The 16235-nt window shown below is 35.3% G+C and overlaps 1 protein-coding gene across 5 annotated transcripts in view; it reads left to right on the top strand.

Moving 5' to 3' along the window:
• LOC143242933 (band 7 protein AGAP004871-like) overlaps nucleotides 1-16235 on the top strand; it is an 87160-nt gene that overhangs the window by 47788 nt on the left and 23137 nt on the right. For 3 of the 5 annotated variants that reach the window (XM_076486561.1, XM_076486553.1, XM_076486549.1), the window contains one exon: nucleotides 15363-15472. The exons of 1 other annotated variant lie outside the window; for it this stretch is intronic. In XM_076486561.1, coding sequence (XP_076342676.1) covers nucleotides 15363-15472 — 110 coding nt within the window. Of the gene's footprint in view, nucleotides 1-13193; nucleotides 13773-15362; nucleotides 15473-16235 lie in introns of those variants that run through there. One more of the 5 variants, XM_076486569.1, reaches the window with a different exon arrangement.

Below are 16235 nucleotides of genomic sequence, written 5' to 3'. Positions count from 1 at the left end.
TTTTGTTCATATATCGCTCTAGTATTTGAAATATTTCTACAAAATAGTCGATGGAGGAAGTTCCATTTGTTTTGTGAAATTCCATCACAAAGAGAATCTTTTTTTTGTTCTTAATTTGTTTTGGTTTTGATTTTATTATCAGCACACATGAAGACTGACCAATCGATATTGATACTAAAATGAAATTTAAGGAATTGCAAAAATAAGAATTTTTTTTTCTGTAATGTACTCTTGAAAAGATAGGCAGAAGGTTTGCTTTTATATTGCTGTTATAACACTAATTACAATGTCAAATCACACTCGGGTTTTAGAAAACCAATAGATAGCATAGAAATGTTTTACACTGAAATTCTATATAACTAGTTCCATATTAGAAACACAATTTTGGGATAAGAATCAATAATTCAGTTACACTTCACTTTGTGATACGTGAGCAAGAGTTGAAATGGATATCAACAGTCCATCTAATAAGACATTTTGTTTGTAGAATTGTAAGTACTAGTGTTAAATAGAACAAGACTAAACGTATCAGCAGTCCATTCATCAGGAATATGAGCAGTCCATCCAATAAGTCATTGTAGTAGTGGGACATCTTAATATAAGAGTTAAACAAAATAAGACGAGACATATCAATGGTCCGTCCAGTAAGCCCTTTTATTAGTGGGGCATTTTAAAAACAAGAATCAAACCAAAGCAAAAAGAAGAAGAAAAGACATTTCTAGCACGCTGATGACCGAAATTAATTCAATGAACCATGTTCTCCTGGATTACATCCGAAGCTTAATATGAGTATTTTTTTGACAAAAGGTGATTCTGCCACTGCTTCTAACTGCTCTCTTTAGTATTTTTAGCCGCGGCAAAAGGGCAGATAGATTGGCAAGTATAAACATTTATCTCATAGCTCCGTCATGGTTTGAACGATTTGATACATATATTTACAGTTCTGGATTGATGAGGTCAGACCATTTCGATTGGTGTGTTTGGCCACGTCCGAGGTCTCATAGATTAATTTATTTTAATCCAGCCTAAAAACAAAGTCAGTTTGAGGGTACACAGGTAAAGATGCGGTGAATATTGCCAGCGCACTAAAATATAGCTAAAATAAACGGGGGGAGGAAGTCTCATAGATAAACTGACTATAATCCTGCCTAAAAAACATTTCAAAGTGCCGCCGCCATTGGTGATTTCTTCTTGTTCATTTTACCTTACGCCAGTTTTTTTCTACAGCAGCCTTTTTCCCCTGCCAATCCCGTAAAATCATTCTTGGATCGCTGTCAACTGATAATGGATTGAAGAGCTACTAAGAAAAAGAAAAGGTTTCCATCTCATCCATATCGTCCTTACTACTTCTCTTTTCTTTCGAATTACGGTGGTTGCAATTACTTTACCAAGCAACCCATCAATTCTATGAGACAATAGATTGCTCTCGTCTTAGCAACGATAAGAGATTTATAGAGCTTAATAACGGAAGTTAAAAGAGCAACTTTATACGAGAAAACAAATGCTTGAGAAACAGCTCTTGGAGTTAACAACTTCTGTTTACAAACAAGTTTCACTTATCTTTTTCTCGCTGCACTTTTTAAGATTATTTAATCTATGCACATGCATATGCCCACCATTTTTTGTAAACGTTATAAACAGACATATTTAAGACAACGTAAATACTTAGTATAAGAATGTTTACTCGTATCTATGGGCGAGAAGGTTCTGTCATAGTATATTGATTATTCTTAGATTGAACACTTTTACCTTCCTATAACATGTGATAAATGTACCTCCTTTTTACCCCGTCAGCAGAGTAGGATTTTCATTTTTATTCCTGTTTATACTATTTTAACAGAATATTTCAAACAGAGTAAAAATCTCAAAAGGCCTTAATTAAACAAATCTTGGCCATCATAATGAAGTCTGATCATGGTCTAATCGCTAATTTGTTGGGTTTTCAATTCGGAGGGTCTTGAATTCCACATGTGATGACGTTCCAAAGTAGGCTCGGCATGGCCATGTGGATTAATACGTTCGACTCGTAATCTGAGAGTCGCGGGTTCGAATCCCCGTCGCATCAAACATGCTCGCCCTTTCAGCCGTGTGGGCGTTATAATGTGACGGTTAATCCCACTATTCATTGATAAAAGAGTAGTCCAAGAGTTGGCGATGGGTGGTGATAACTAGCTGCTTTCCCTCTAGTCTTACACTGCTAAATTAAGGACGGCTAGCGCAGATAGCCCTCGTGTAGCTTTGCGCAAAATTCGAAACAAACAAACAATTCCAAAGTAGAGACATTTACACTGAACCTAAAAGATCTTTGACCTGGTAGTTTAGCTTAAGTGAATTTTAAGTTGGTCATTGTAATCATGTTCACCTTTTTTGTCAGACTGCTGGTGCAAACCAATCACAAACATGATCCCTGAAGAAAAGTTTGGGAAAGTATGCTAATATTTTCTGTAAATTTTATATTCGTATGTATATAGATATATGAATGAAGTTTTAAAGATCATGTCTTTTTGTAATAACATTAAAAAAAGTATGTCATATATGCATGCTAACCACATTCAATAATAAGGGTCAATTAATTACAATTAATTAAACATTGGAATAGGTATACTGATCGCTCAGCGTTGAAATAAATAAAGTGAACAAAAGAAACGTGTATGGAACTGTAAAATGTATATATATATACAAAAATATCCACATGTATAACAGACATACATTTCAGATGATTTTATAGCACCCAGCATGCGCAGGTGGGTTAAGGCGTTTGACCCGTAATTTGAGGGTCGGAGGTTCTAATCCCCGTCGCACCAAAGATGCTCGCCCTTTCAGCTGTAGGAGCGTTATAATGTGAGGGTCAAGCCCCTATTCGTTGATAAAAGAGTAGCCCAAGAGTTGGCAGTGGGTGGTGATGAATAGCTGCTTTCTCTTCATGCTTTTACTTCTAAATTATGGACAGCTAGCGCAGATAGTCCTCATGTAGCTTTGCGTGAAATTAAAAAAAAAAAGATTTTATCGTGAAAAGCCTGCGTCAAAGAAACGAACCGCGGTCATTAGCGTTGGAATGTGTCTCGTCTAGACAAAGACACCCCACGTTTCAAGGCCATTATTAATTCTCCGCTTTAAAAATCTCACTTGTAAACTTACACGACTAAGATTATTACGTTTTCTTACTTCTGTATACGTGTCTGGAAGGTTTACGTGTACGGTTGTTTTTCTGATAGAGTTTTCAATGCCGATTTTTTCTTATTTAGGTGAAGGAATCTTTTACTTTATCCAATTTCAACTAACAATAATTTTTGTCTATCCGTACTTCTTTTGTATAGCCAATGCTCAATACATTATTAATTATTTTTTTCAAAAGAAATAATTAATATCAAGGAAGTTACAATTAAATTATCTTACATATCCCGTGAAGAATCTTTTTTTTCCGGGGGGAAAGCAGAATTAGTAGTGCGATGAAAAATATCTTTCTTTTTTAACATTAAGAATCTAATAAAAATGTAAATTATTTTCAACTTATCTTAAATTATGATTAAAAATTGACCTTTATAACTCCGTGTTTTACGGTTAAAGCTAGAGGTGATTATACTTTAATAGTTTCCAATTTCCCTTTCAGCCGTGAGTATCTTGTAAAGTGAATGTCAATTCTAATTTTTATTTGTAAATTTGCTTGTTTTTTTAGATCAAAACCATAATGGACTATTATTTGTTGTGACAATGGGAGAGAATGGAGTCTCTAATTTTAGAGTTATAAGACCGTAGACTTGCTGTTTTCCCACAGAGGATATCATTGGTAAGAAGAGTAGTCCATAAATTGGCGATTGGTGGCATTAGTTGCCTTCTCTCTTGTCTATTCATTTCTAAATTAAGGACGGCAAGCGCGGATAATAGCTCTCAAGTAGTCCGGCATGGCCAGGTGGTTAGGGTAGTAGACTCGTAATTTGAGAGTGGCGGGTTAGAATCCCAATTATCTCAAACATGCTCGCTCTCTTAGCCGTTGTGTGTTGTAATGTGACTGTCAATCTTACTATTCGTTGATAAAAGAGTAGCTCAAGAGTTGGCGGTGGGTGGTGATGACTACGCGCCATCCTTCTACTCTTACACTGCTAGATTAGCGATGGATAGCGTAAAAAGCCCTCGTGTAGTTTTGCGCGAAATTAAAACAAAAAACTTATCTCATACTATCTATGTATAGTTTGTACCTCTGTACATATGTCCTACTAGCTCCTCCCACAGTTCTGCAGTTATCAGGACCAAACGTAGCAGGCGGTCTTAAAGGGGATAAAGACAAGATAAATCTGTAAGGCATAGCTTCGCATCAAGGAGATTTATATAGTCACGCTCCCTAACGGACAAACGAGGCATAGTGAAATGTAAGGGTGGGCTTTCGGGGTCTCAATCGAATTTGTTATTGAATTTTATGTTCTTTTTCCATCACTACAGAATCCCTGGGGATGGGGGGATAAAAATGTGTTGATATCTCCAAACAACCTAGCTGGATTCAGCATCCGTGATCGTGACCCATGGGTAGTTGTGCTAACGTGTTTTTTCTGTTTGTTTATTTTTATTTTCGAGGTGAAAGGGTATAACTCTTCTTGTATTCACTATTTAGGGTAGGTTGTTTTGGAATTTTGTGCATACTCTTGGGCTACTCTTTTACCAATGAATAGTGGGATTGACCGTCACATTATAACGCTCCCACGGTTGAAAGGACGATCATGTTTGGTGTGACCGGGATTCGAACCCGTGAGCCCTCAGATTACGAGTCGAACGCCTTAACTCACTTGGCCATGCAGGGCCATATTAACTGTTAAAGTGATTAGTGACAATGAAGAAACTGGATTAGTAAACTGGAGCCTTAGTGAACTATGAGATGGCCATTCAATCCCACAGAAGTGCGCGAATGCGTTTGCTATTCGATTGAAGAGTGCGGTACGTCTTTTAAGTGTCTAGATAATCTTAAGACAAACACTTCGATGTTTGAAATACATTCTTATTAAGGGTGAGTCTCTAGCGGTCAAACATTGTTCGTGATGTTTCGTTTCGTTTCTTTGTTTTCGATCCTTGGTTTCTTTTCGTTTCTTGATTTAATGATCACATTTGAAACGTATGAATGTAAAGAAAAAATTTTTGTGTCATAGTTTTTGAAAACCCAGTTGTTCGTTTTTTATTTCTGTCTGCTACATTTAAGAGAATTATTGACAATAAAATCTGTTCCACTGCGTATTCAATAAAACATTTTTCTTTCAATATAAATGTTCGACGGATAAAATTATAATAACTTAATAATTATGAAATAGAATAATTTAAAGAAAAATAGAGGTTGGGTTTGGTACACGAGTATGTTTGTTAAAGATGTGTAGAACCTGGCCATAGTCTCATTTTAAAACCCTGATGTATGACACTAGAACGAGTTCTGTAGAGTACAGAACCATGGCTTGATGTATACATGTATATATATTCAATAAAAAGAAATTTGTTGTTCTTTACCATTTAGCTACACAATATGTTATAAATGCTTAGCAAGAAAGACACTTTGAAAGGCGTAGGGTCTGGCCTATTTATAAATAAAGATTTGAGAGAAGAACTTGAAAAAGAATCATCATGGCATATCTGATCCTTTGATCTGAAATAAGATCCAGGACGTGGGATCAAGCGGACGAAGATATGCCCTTAGGTTTTAAGTCAATCTACACGATGAAGTTCTCTCTCGCTTTAAAGTTAAGATAGTAGTAACAAGAGAGGGATGGAGGGCGTAGTTGCTCCCTTAGTTTTTCAAGTCAAGGTTAGAAAGTGGAGTGGGATGATGGTAGAGTGCAGGAACTTTTTAAAGTCAACATAATAACTAGGGACTGGGATACGTAGGGCGTAGGTACTTTCTTAGTTTTTAAAGTATTGATCCGTAAGTGAGAGAGACAAGAATCGGCAGGGCCCTGGTTCTCTGTAGTGGCTCTAAAGTCAACTTCAGGGCTTGGGTAGTGAGGTCAATATCGTGTAAAAGTTTCTCTAGTCTTAATGTGAAGAAAAATCCGAAGAAGGACATCGATAGGACTCGCACACTTTCCTGGTTTTAAGGTCAAAATAAAAAATACACAAGTGAGAAAGGTATGATGAAAATATTCCGTAAGTTGAAGTAATATTTTAATTTTATATTCAAGATGAAAGCTAACAAAAGAAGAGGGATCTGTTCTCAAAACTAAAATTGGAACTACAACTTGAATGCCATATATATCGGAATGGCTAGGAGGTTAGGGCGCTCGATTCGTCGGCTCGGCATGGCCGAGCGTGTTAAGGCGTGCGACTCGTAAACTGAGGGTCGCGGGTTTGCATCCCTGTCGCGCCAAACATGCTCGCCCTTTCAGCCGTGATGGCGTTATAATGTGACGGTCAATCCCACTATTCGTTGGTAAAAGAGTAGCCCAAGAGTTGGCGGTGGGTGGTGATGACTAGCTGCTTTCTGCTAAATTAGGGACGGCTATCGCAGATAGCCCTCGAGTAGCTTTGTGCGAAATTAAAAAAAACCAAAAACAAAAACGCTCGGTTCGTAATCTGAGTGTTGTAGATCCGAATCCCCGCCCTACCAAACGCGCTCACCTGAAAAGTCGTGGGAGCGTTATAATGTAACGGTCAATTCTACTATCCTTCGGTAATAGACTAGCCCAAGAGTTAGCGGTGAGTGGTGGTGGCTAGGAGACTTCCCTCTAATCTTACACTGCTAAATTATGGACAGTTAGCGCATATGGCCCAAAATACAAATCAAATCAATGGAAAGGCAGCAGAAGCTGTTAATATTGAATTCTGTTCCCTGAACAAAATTTTCAGTAATACTACAGACAACAGCAGTAACTTCGTCAAGGCAATCAGGTTAGTAGCATATTTTAAAGTTACATGAATTTTCTTACGTATTTATATTACCCGTTTTATATACTTTTATCAATCCGCATAGTTAAATGCCTCCAAAATGGCCACCGACATGGTAATAAGTATTGACCTATTGTGTCACATGTATATAGTGCAAAACATTAAAAAATTACCAATTCTTGTCTTTTCAGTTATTGTATGATTTCATTACTTTCTAATCTACTTCTTCCACTGGCACAGCATTTACCACACTAAAAATTGGGTTTCGATACAAGTGGTGGAAAGTACATAGATCACTCATTGTGTAACTTTGTGCTTAATTACAAACAAACAAACTCATTTCTCAATCACACGATTTGAAATAATTACCAACAACGGAATTTTTGGTGAATTCTATTTCTTTCATTTACGCTCGGTATTAAAGCCGCGACACATTGTCACGCGTAGTAACAGTAAAAGTGGTTGAAGTTTGCCTGACTGCAAAATGTAACAGTCATAATAAATGCACTTTACTGCCACGTGTCTGTTCCCGCCATTAGGTTACTCCGAGACGATTCAGTTCCCTTGCTTATCATTAACTCGGGATGAAAAAGCACACAAAAACACACAAAAACACACAGTCGCTGCCCTAAGCGTATTTACCGATTTTAATCCACTGAACTCCCTTAGGAGTAAACGCTATTATTCAACCGTCACAAGCAATCATGATATATTACCGCTCAATACTTTGAGGCGTAGTTTACAGAACATCTGTTGCAATAATTGGAAGTTAAATATCAGTAAATGTTTTTTATTCAATTAAATGGATATAAAAAAATGAAACGTAATATTGAGAAAATTTATTTCTATGAATACCTAACACTGAAAGAATAATCAAATCAAACATTGTTTTTAAGTTCGTGGATGCTCAAACATGAACTGGGATTTGCATATTGAGACTAGTAGGTAACCCTAGGATCTCGGGTTCAAAAGCGTGTTTCATACTTTCAGCTATAATGATGTTATAAGAGAGACAGTCAATACAGTTACCAATGGCCGCCTTTCCTCTGATCTATTTTGGAATTACGAGTAGCTATGTTTAAACCTTACAGATATCTGGCTGTTGTCGTTCAGACCATTTTGTGCAAAAAGTGTCGTTTAGGTACACAGATGATCAAGGTGTCGTTTAGGTACACCTTTTTTTATGTTTTTCCAGCACAGAGTTACAGGATGAGTTATCTGCACGATGTTCACTGCAGGAGTTTTAATCCTGGAACTTACAACTGACCCGGTGGGGATTTTTAAGAGTTAATAGGTCTTAATATGCTATTTTATATTTAAAAAATCATTACATCTTATTGGTAAAATGGGGACTCCATGTAAAATGTGGTTTCTAAACTTTGAAACTATACTGTCATTCCAGGGTCAGATGTTAATTAACAGTGTCTGGCATGAACTGGTGGCTAGGAGGCGCTCGACTCGAAATCTGAGGGTCACGGGCTCGAATCCTCTTCATACAAAACATACTCGCCCTTTCAGCCGTGGGGGCGTTATAATGTCACGGTCAATCCCACTATTCGTTGGTAAAAAAGTAGCCCAAGAGTTAGTAGTAGGTGGTGATGACTAGCTGCCTTCTCTTAAACCTTTCACTGCTAAATTAGGGATGGCGAGCGCAGATAGCTCTCGTGTACCTTTTGCAAAATTCAAAATAAACAAACTTAGATAACAGTCAAGTAACTGAAACTGTACAGTAACTGATAGCCCAAATATTAAAAAAAAAATACAATTTAAATAAGCCTAAAAGCTAAATCTTTGTTTCTGCATTGATTTGTAATAAGGTGACTAAAATGCAACATAAGTTTACGAGATTTGATTAATTGCATTAGAGAAATGATATGGTTATTGTATCGAACTCTTATTTTGTAGCTAAAAGATCGTTGTAAAATAGTACTTTCTATGGTCTCCAGCTTAGTCATGAAAATATATCGTTTTTTAACGTTTATCCTGGCTTATTATTTTATGTCGATGAAAATAATTATGTAATTATATACATGTGTTAGTATTTACATATAAATGTTTCTTGCAAAAACGTCATTATGGATTTGTTTGTTTAATTGAATATGCTTATGGTAATCACAAATGCTCTGTAACATATAATTAGGTTTAACAAGGTTGGTTTATTTCTTTATTGAGAATATGACTTTTCTGGCTGACGACTTGGAAATATGTTCTTCTGACACTGTAAAGCATTAGTTGGTTGCCATAGTTACCTGATGTAATCAGGTAACTATTGGCTTTCATTATTGAATCAATTTCGTGTTTTGTGATGGTCTTCCAAGTTATGGAAATCATATGACTGCCTTCGTGGAATATGATTTCATTGTTTATTTAGGATCTCTTTCAAAGAACTAATTGTGGTACTTGTAACAAAGTTATTTATATCTTCAGTAAATTCAAGAATCTTTATCATTTCTACACGGTATAGGTTCTTTATTAGAACTGTATGGCTGCATACAAACAGTTGTAATTTTGTGTACTAACCTAGCAAAAGGTAAAGGGAATGCTAAGAGAATATATTTATTTAGGTATAAAGGCTTTTCTACGTTGTGATTGGATAGATTCATTTTGCATCAAACAGAATACCACTTGCATTTATTTCTAAGTTCTCCAGACGGGACAGAGTTACCTCTATTAACTTACATTGCTAAAATACGAGATTCGATCCCTCGTGGTGGGCACAGCAGAGAGCTTTCCACTAAAACAAGCAAAAGCATTAATAAGCTGTAATTATCAATTAATATACGCAAGAAATCACTGTAAATCAATTTTTTAAAACTGTGTCTTTCCCCCATCTTTAAGATGCTTGTGCTGCATTTAAAATGGTGAAAATTATGAAAGACCCTTTGAGTAAAAAGCCAAGATTCGCAACGCATTGCAGATGTCATGTACTTTGTTGGTTCGAATTTATCAAGTACTTTAGCTGGCGTCAAATCTTGACAAGGGTTAGCTTTCTCTCTATGATTGACTTATAATTCATGTCCTTAGAAAAAAACTAACATAATCATTAAATTTAGTTGAAACTGGATATTTTTTATCTCTTGTCAGTTATGTTATTAAGTGCTTGTGCGTTTCTTTCTAACTTCAGAAATTGTTTCCATGGAAAATGACGTCAGTAAGTATCTTATGCAATAAATTATTTTTTCGAGCTTAAAAATTCATTAGAAAATAATTGAAAGACAGGTTGAAAATGAATATATGGAATTTTTGCATATGTTCTGCGTTGAAAAAGATTCACGAACTTATTGCTGTTTTCATAATGATTTTGACAAAAATTTAACGATCGGATAAAAGCAATTTTTTTTACGCAACCTTCGGGTTATTCATAAAGATTTTTAGAAAAAAATAAAATGTTTAATACTTGAGAAAATTTCGAAAATTAAACTTTCATTTTTATTACTGAAAAGCTCTCATTATAAAACAAAATAAAACAGAACACTTAGAAAATGACGAATGTCTTTTGATTAGTTCGGAGAGCATTAGACTGGTTTGGAGACGCAGACGGTGGAATATCGTTTGCATATTAGTTTTAGTGTTCTGTCATTTGTGTATTTGAACAAGTGTTGTTCATTTCCTTACTGGATTTGTTTTTTAAATATCTTTTTTTCATAATTTTTATTTGGTAGGTATAGATGAAACAGGATATATTTTAGTTTCAAGGGTACAACATTTACAGTTTTCTGTCTTCAGGGCTATAAGTTTTGCAGTTATTTATATTTATTGCTATAACGTTTGCAGTTATTTATATTTATTGCTATAACGTTTGCAGTTATTTATATTTATTGCTATAACGTTTGCAGTTTTATCTTCATGGCTATAACGTTTGCAGTTGGTATCACTCTCTTTGTTGCTTCCTCCCAGTGACACAGCAATATGTCTGCAGACCCACATCGTTAGAAACCGCGTTTCCATATCCAGGAGGCAGATCACAAATAGCCCATTGTGTAGCTTTGTGTTTAATTCCAAATAATAACAAATAAATCATTCCCTTTATTGTTATTTTTGGTTATTTCCAGACGATTCTAAGCTATAAAAATCGTTACCGCTCACAAGCTAAATATTTTCTGAAAAATCAATGTTTATTATTCACAAATTAATTTTGTATTTACATTAGTCATTTCAAACGGAATAACTCCACAGTTAAAAATCTCTAAACCTTTAAACATGATTTATGTGGATTAATATTGTATTTTAGCATTTCGACCAATAGATGTCATTATTTTATCACATGCTTGCCCTTTAAGCTGTGGGGGTGTTATGATGTCCTATCAGTCCCACTGTCCATTGGTAAAAAATTATCCAAGTATTGACAGTGGTTGGATGGTGTTGATTAGTTACCTTCCCTCTAGTCTTACACTGCTAAATTAGGGACGGCTAGCGCAGATATCCCTCGTGTAGCTTTGCGCGAAATTCAAAAAACAAACAAAAAATTTATTATGTTTATCCCTGACACAATTTCTTAAGCCTTTACTAAACCGTAATGGTTTGTTTCACTCCAGTGTCCCTGTTGTTGTTTTTTCTGTAGGGAAATATGTATGTTCTGTATGATAAGAGCTAGCTTTAAGATATTTTTAATTATTTTAATTTAGTTAAAAGGATGGAACATCCAAGATTGACCAGTAGGTCCCATGTTGTTCCAAAACGATATATTATGTTATGTCAATTTATCCCTATTCAAGATCTCCCTCCCAACTCTTTTGCCAAATCTACAGAAGCAAGATCATATCTCATTCCATCAAAACTGGCTTTTCTAAAGTTTGGAATCAGAGTTCTATTGTTCCTCAATTTTACATGTAGTAAAATCGCTAACCTAACAGTCGCTTGTACTTAAATGTTTACCAACCAAAACTTTGTCTATCGTATTGACATCAATAAACAAAAAACAAACTACATAAAATTGAGAGAGAGAAAACAACTTTAACACTTGTAATTGAAGTGGTAACTGAAATAGGTCCTGTTGAGCATCAACAAACTGTGATTCACCAGAAGGAGGTCGCAAAATCATACTTAAAGAGTAAAATTATAATGATAGATATTTTCTTCAAAATTAACTGAGGATGAAAAAGTTTAGCTAGGATGAATAAAAATGACCAATGTTAGACTAGAATGTCACTAGTTGAAAATAAAATGGTTCAGCGACGAGTCAAGATGTATAGCGTGCAGGCCAAGATCTGACCATACATTATCTGTACAGAAGGAAAATTGTCATCATATATTAAGCAAGAAGACAAGGTTAATCCTTCCTATAGGAGGGTTTATCTGTGAAAAAACTTGAGTGGTAATATAGGTAGGAGAAACATTATATAAACCAGTGAGGCTCTGTGTGGAGGCTAGCTTCAGTTTCTAGGTGAATAAGAAATCTCAGGGTGCAATCTATTGACAGCCGAGCCTAAATGTGAGATTCTTGTGATCTTATGACGTGGCCATGTGCTTACCAAATCTAAATTTAGTAAATTCTTAACGCTTGACAACTGTAGAAACTTGGCACACCTGAAATAACAACAATGTTTGAACTCCTTTGAGGTTTATAGTATTAAAGAGAGTGAAATCAGAACATTACAATGGGAAAAAGTCCAATTAACATAAAGAAAGAAAGAAAGGGAAAACTACAGACTCGTAGCTGAGATAACACTTCAAGTCGAGTACTCTGGTCCAATTGTATACCAAAATCTCCAACAACCATTGTACCACTCACTGAGAACTTCTTATCAAATCATGATTTTCTGGTTACATCACAGGTCAGACCTAAATGTCGCATATTAAAACTGTCTAAATCAGTTATGAATAAAGAATCTCAGACACTGTCTTATATTTTCCCCATCTTCCAGGTGTGGCACAACAGTAAGTCTGCGGACTTATAATGCTAGAAACCGGGTTTTGATACCCACGACGGACACATCACAAATAACCTATTGTTTAGCTTTGTGCTTAACTACAAACAAATAAAATTATATTTTTACCCTTGGTGTTTGAAACGTGTGATGCATTAAACTACTTCTATCTAATTCCTATCTTATGCTATATAAGGCTCGGCATGGCCAGGTGGTTAAGGCACTCGACTCGTAATCCAAGGGTCGCGGGCTTGAATCCCCGTCACACCAAACATGCTCGCCCTTTCAGCCGTGGGGGCGTTATAATGTGACAGTCAATCCCATTATTCGTTGATAAAAAAGTAGCCCAAGAGTTGGCGATCGGTGGTGATGTCTAGCTGCCTTCCCTCTAGTCTTACACTGCTACATTTGAGACGGCTAGCACGGATAGATTTCGTGTCGCTTTGCGCGAAATTCAAAAACAAACATTTATGCTGTATAATAGGTAATTTTCTGTTGTAACGAATACCTTGATTTTTCTTATCATGACATTAAAGTCTGACTTATTCAACAATATATTCTGCATATTGTGCTATAAAGTATTACAATTATTTTTAATTACGAGTATACAGTGACATTTTAATGTTGGCCCTCTAGGTGTAACTAAACTTACTAAGCATAGATGATTGCTTCCTATAAAAGCTAAAACGTTTTTAATTGTCATGAAATAGCCGTAAATAATTCTGATCACGTCCCTCTATACATATCAAACGTATTTACCAACCGAATATACTTTTGGCTCTGGAGAAACAGTAACCACGTGATATTGCACATGTCAGGGACTGTCTAATCAATACATTAAACGTTATAGACTACGTACTTTGCCATAATGTTTGTGAAATAGCGTTGAACTAATACTGCTATTCAACAAGAACAACCACATTAAGTATCGATAGGGGACCTCAGCGTTGCATAGAGTGGAATTTTAGTAGTTCACCGTGAAGAATTCGTTATTTCTGTGAAGTGGCACAGCGACCCGCACTTGGAAGTTGACAGCAATGTACGGTAAAGGTAAGAGTCAGTTAGTAATTAGTAATTTAACAAAGCTTATTCTATTGTAGTGATCTTCGTTGTGCTGAGACAAACTTTGTTATTCTTGTTTAAGTAACAACGACTTGTGTCGTTATTATTATTATAATTACTACATTGATTTACTAAATGCTTACCTCCAGCCAAGGAGCTAAAATTTAGTACTAAAGTTTTTGTTGTTTTCGTTATGTAAGCAACAACTTGCGTTATCGTTTTTATTAACTAAATGTGTCCCTTTACTTGTTAAACTAATGTACTCAACTAAGATGTTTAGTTTGATTATGTAAGTCCTTCTATGTGATCATATATTGAAAATAATCAACAGAAATGATCGTTCTGTTTAACTTTTAAACATGTGTTGCTTTAATAAACTATTATGTTTTACCTTGTTCTTTTTTCACAAACTTAAAAAGCACGAAAGTTTAAAAGAGGAATAAATTTCACGAGCAACGTTTCATCACGTGCTTATAACTAATGAAGGTTTGCTATGTGTGTGTGTGTGTACTATACAGGTTTTTATAGTGTTGTGAAAATTTACGTAAATAGTAACAATGTTAAGAAAATCAATTTGTTTTTCATTAGAAGTGTTAATTACTTATTCATTGTTTTCTTAACATTTTTTTTTTCTTATCTCAGTTACAATATAAATATATAATTTATGGCTAAGAGGTTACACGCTCTAGAGTTTCGTTTACTTTAATGTTATGATTACAATTGGTTCACGTACCTTGAGTGTGATAATTAGCATTTTAGTCCACACAGCCAGATCTAGTTATTTGGACGTAATGTTCTTTATGTCTTTACTAAAGTAAAATCTTAGTTTTAATAACTAATTATTCTGAAGTCTATATTTCCCTTAAGATAATAAATTACAAGTACTTATCAGAGCTCTTACGAAATAGAGAGCGTCTCTTATATTCTGCTGAATATAACAATAGCAAAACACACACACTCTTCTCAGGATTTTGGTTTTGTTAATTCGTTTTATATTGTGTCATTCATATAACTATTTCTCAGATTACAATTCAACGACCTTTTTTCAATAAACAAAAATATATACACTACAGCAATCGTCTACTGAAGGGAGTTTATTAATAATAGTGAGCGTCTTGGGCTAGGAATTAACATAATTAAGTAGCAAAAACCTATAGAATACAGTAAATAATATACAGTAAATACTACAGCGAAAGTTAAAAGTTAGGAATTAATAAGAAGTTTTATTATTAAGTAATAACAATATGCAGAATACAATAATACAGTAAATCTTAGAAGCTAGGAATTAACAGTTAATGTTATTATTAAGTCGCAACAATGTGTAAAACACAGTAATAGATGTTCTAAGTGTTTCCATTGGCGGTGCCTGAACTGCATATTCATTTTTAAAATATCGAATTACTCATTTGTTGAATAATTTTGGCACACCATGTAGAAGTTATGATATGCAGTGTTTTAAATTACTTACATTGAAGTGTAGCTCAGCGCAGAATTATCTAAGAGGGAGAAACTGACAAAACACTTATCCGTTTTGGTTTTTTTTTGGAATCACCTTTTGAGATATATTTTATTTTGCAGCTGAAACAGGTGAATCTACGGGTTTGGGTTTTTGTGGTTGGATTCTCACTGCACTGTCCTTCGTCTTGTTCTTGGCGACCCTGCCTTTATCTCTCTTCATATGTATCAAGGTAAGAAGTAAGAGTAAAACCGTCTTGGTTTGTTTCAAATTTCGCGCAAAGCTACACGAGGGCTATCTGTGCTAGCCGTCCCTAATTTAGCAGTGTAAGCCTAGACGGAAGGCAGCTAGTCATCATCACCCACCGCCAACTTTTGGGCTACTCTTTTACCAACGAATAATGGGATTAACCGACACATTATAACGCTCCCACGGCTGAAAAGGCGAGCATGTTTAATGTGACGGCGATTCGAACCCGCGACCCTCAGATTACGAGTCGAGTACTTTAGCCATCTGGCCATGCTGGACCAAACCATCTTGGACTTCTAATGTTAAATATTCTCGTTCTATCTGTCGGCTGTTTTGTATCTGAACTGGAACAAAGAGTAACAGCAAGCGGGTGATTGATTATTTGGAATTAAGTACAAAGCTGTACAATGGGCTATTTATGCTCTGCCCACCACGGGTATCGAAACCCGGATTTTAGCAGTGTGAGTCTGTAGACATGCCGCTGTGTCACTGTGGGAGGGGGCTTTTAGATAGAACAACATTGAAGTAATTCATTGTGAAAAGTATAGTAAAAAGATTAGTTATGTATAATTTCTGCAGTATCTAATGAAATGTGAGAAAGCGAAGAAAATATTTTTTGGAAACTTTGCAGTTCCTATTTAAGTAGGAAAAAACTCACTATGCTATAAAACCAAAACAAATAAATAAATAGATACGTTTAAAGATATCTTTTGCCGACTACCTATAACCCCTAAAAAAAACCTCGC

Source organism: Tachypleus tridentatus, chromosome 2 (genome assembly GCF_004210375.1).
Source record: "Tachypleus tridentatus isolate NWPU-2018 chromosome 2, ASM421037v1, whole genome shotgun sequence".
Classification (NCBI taxonomy): Eukaryota; Metazoa; Arthropoda; class Merostomata; order Xiphosura; family Limulidae; genus Tachypleus; species Tachypleus tridentatus.
Note: the sequence above shows the minus strand (reverse complement) of the source record. Positions and strands in the feature narration are given on the sequence as shown.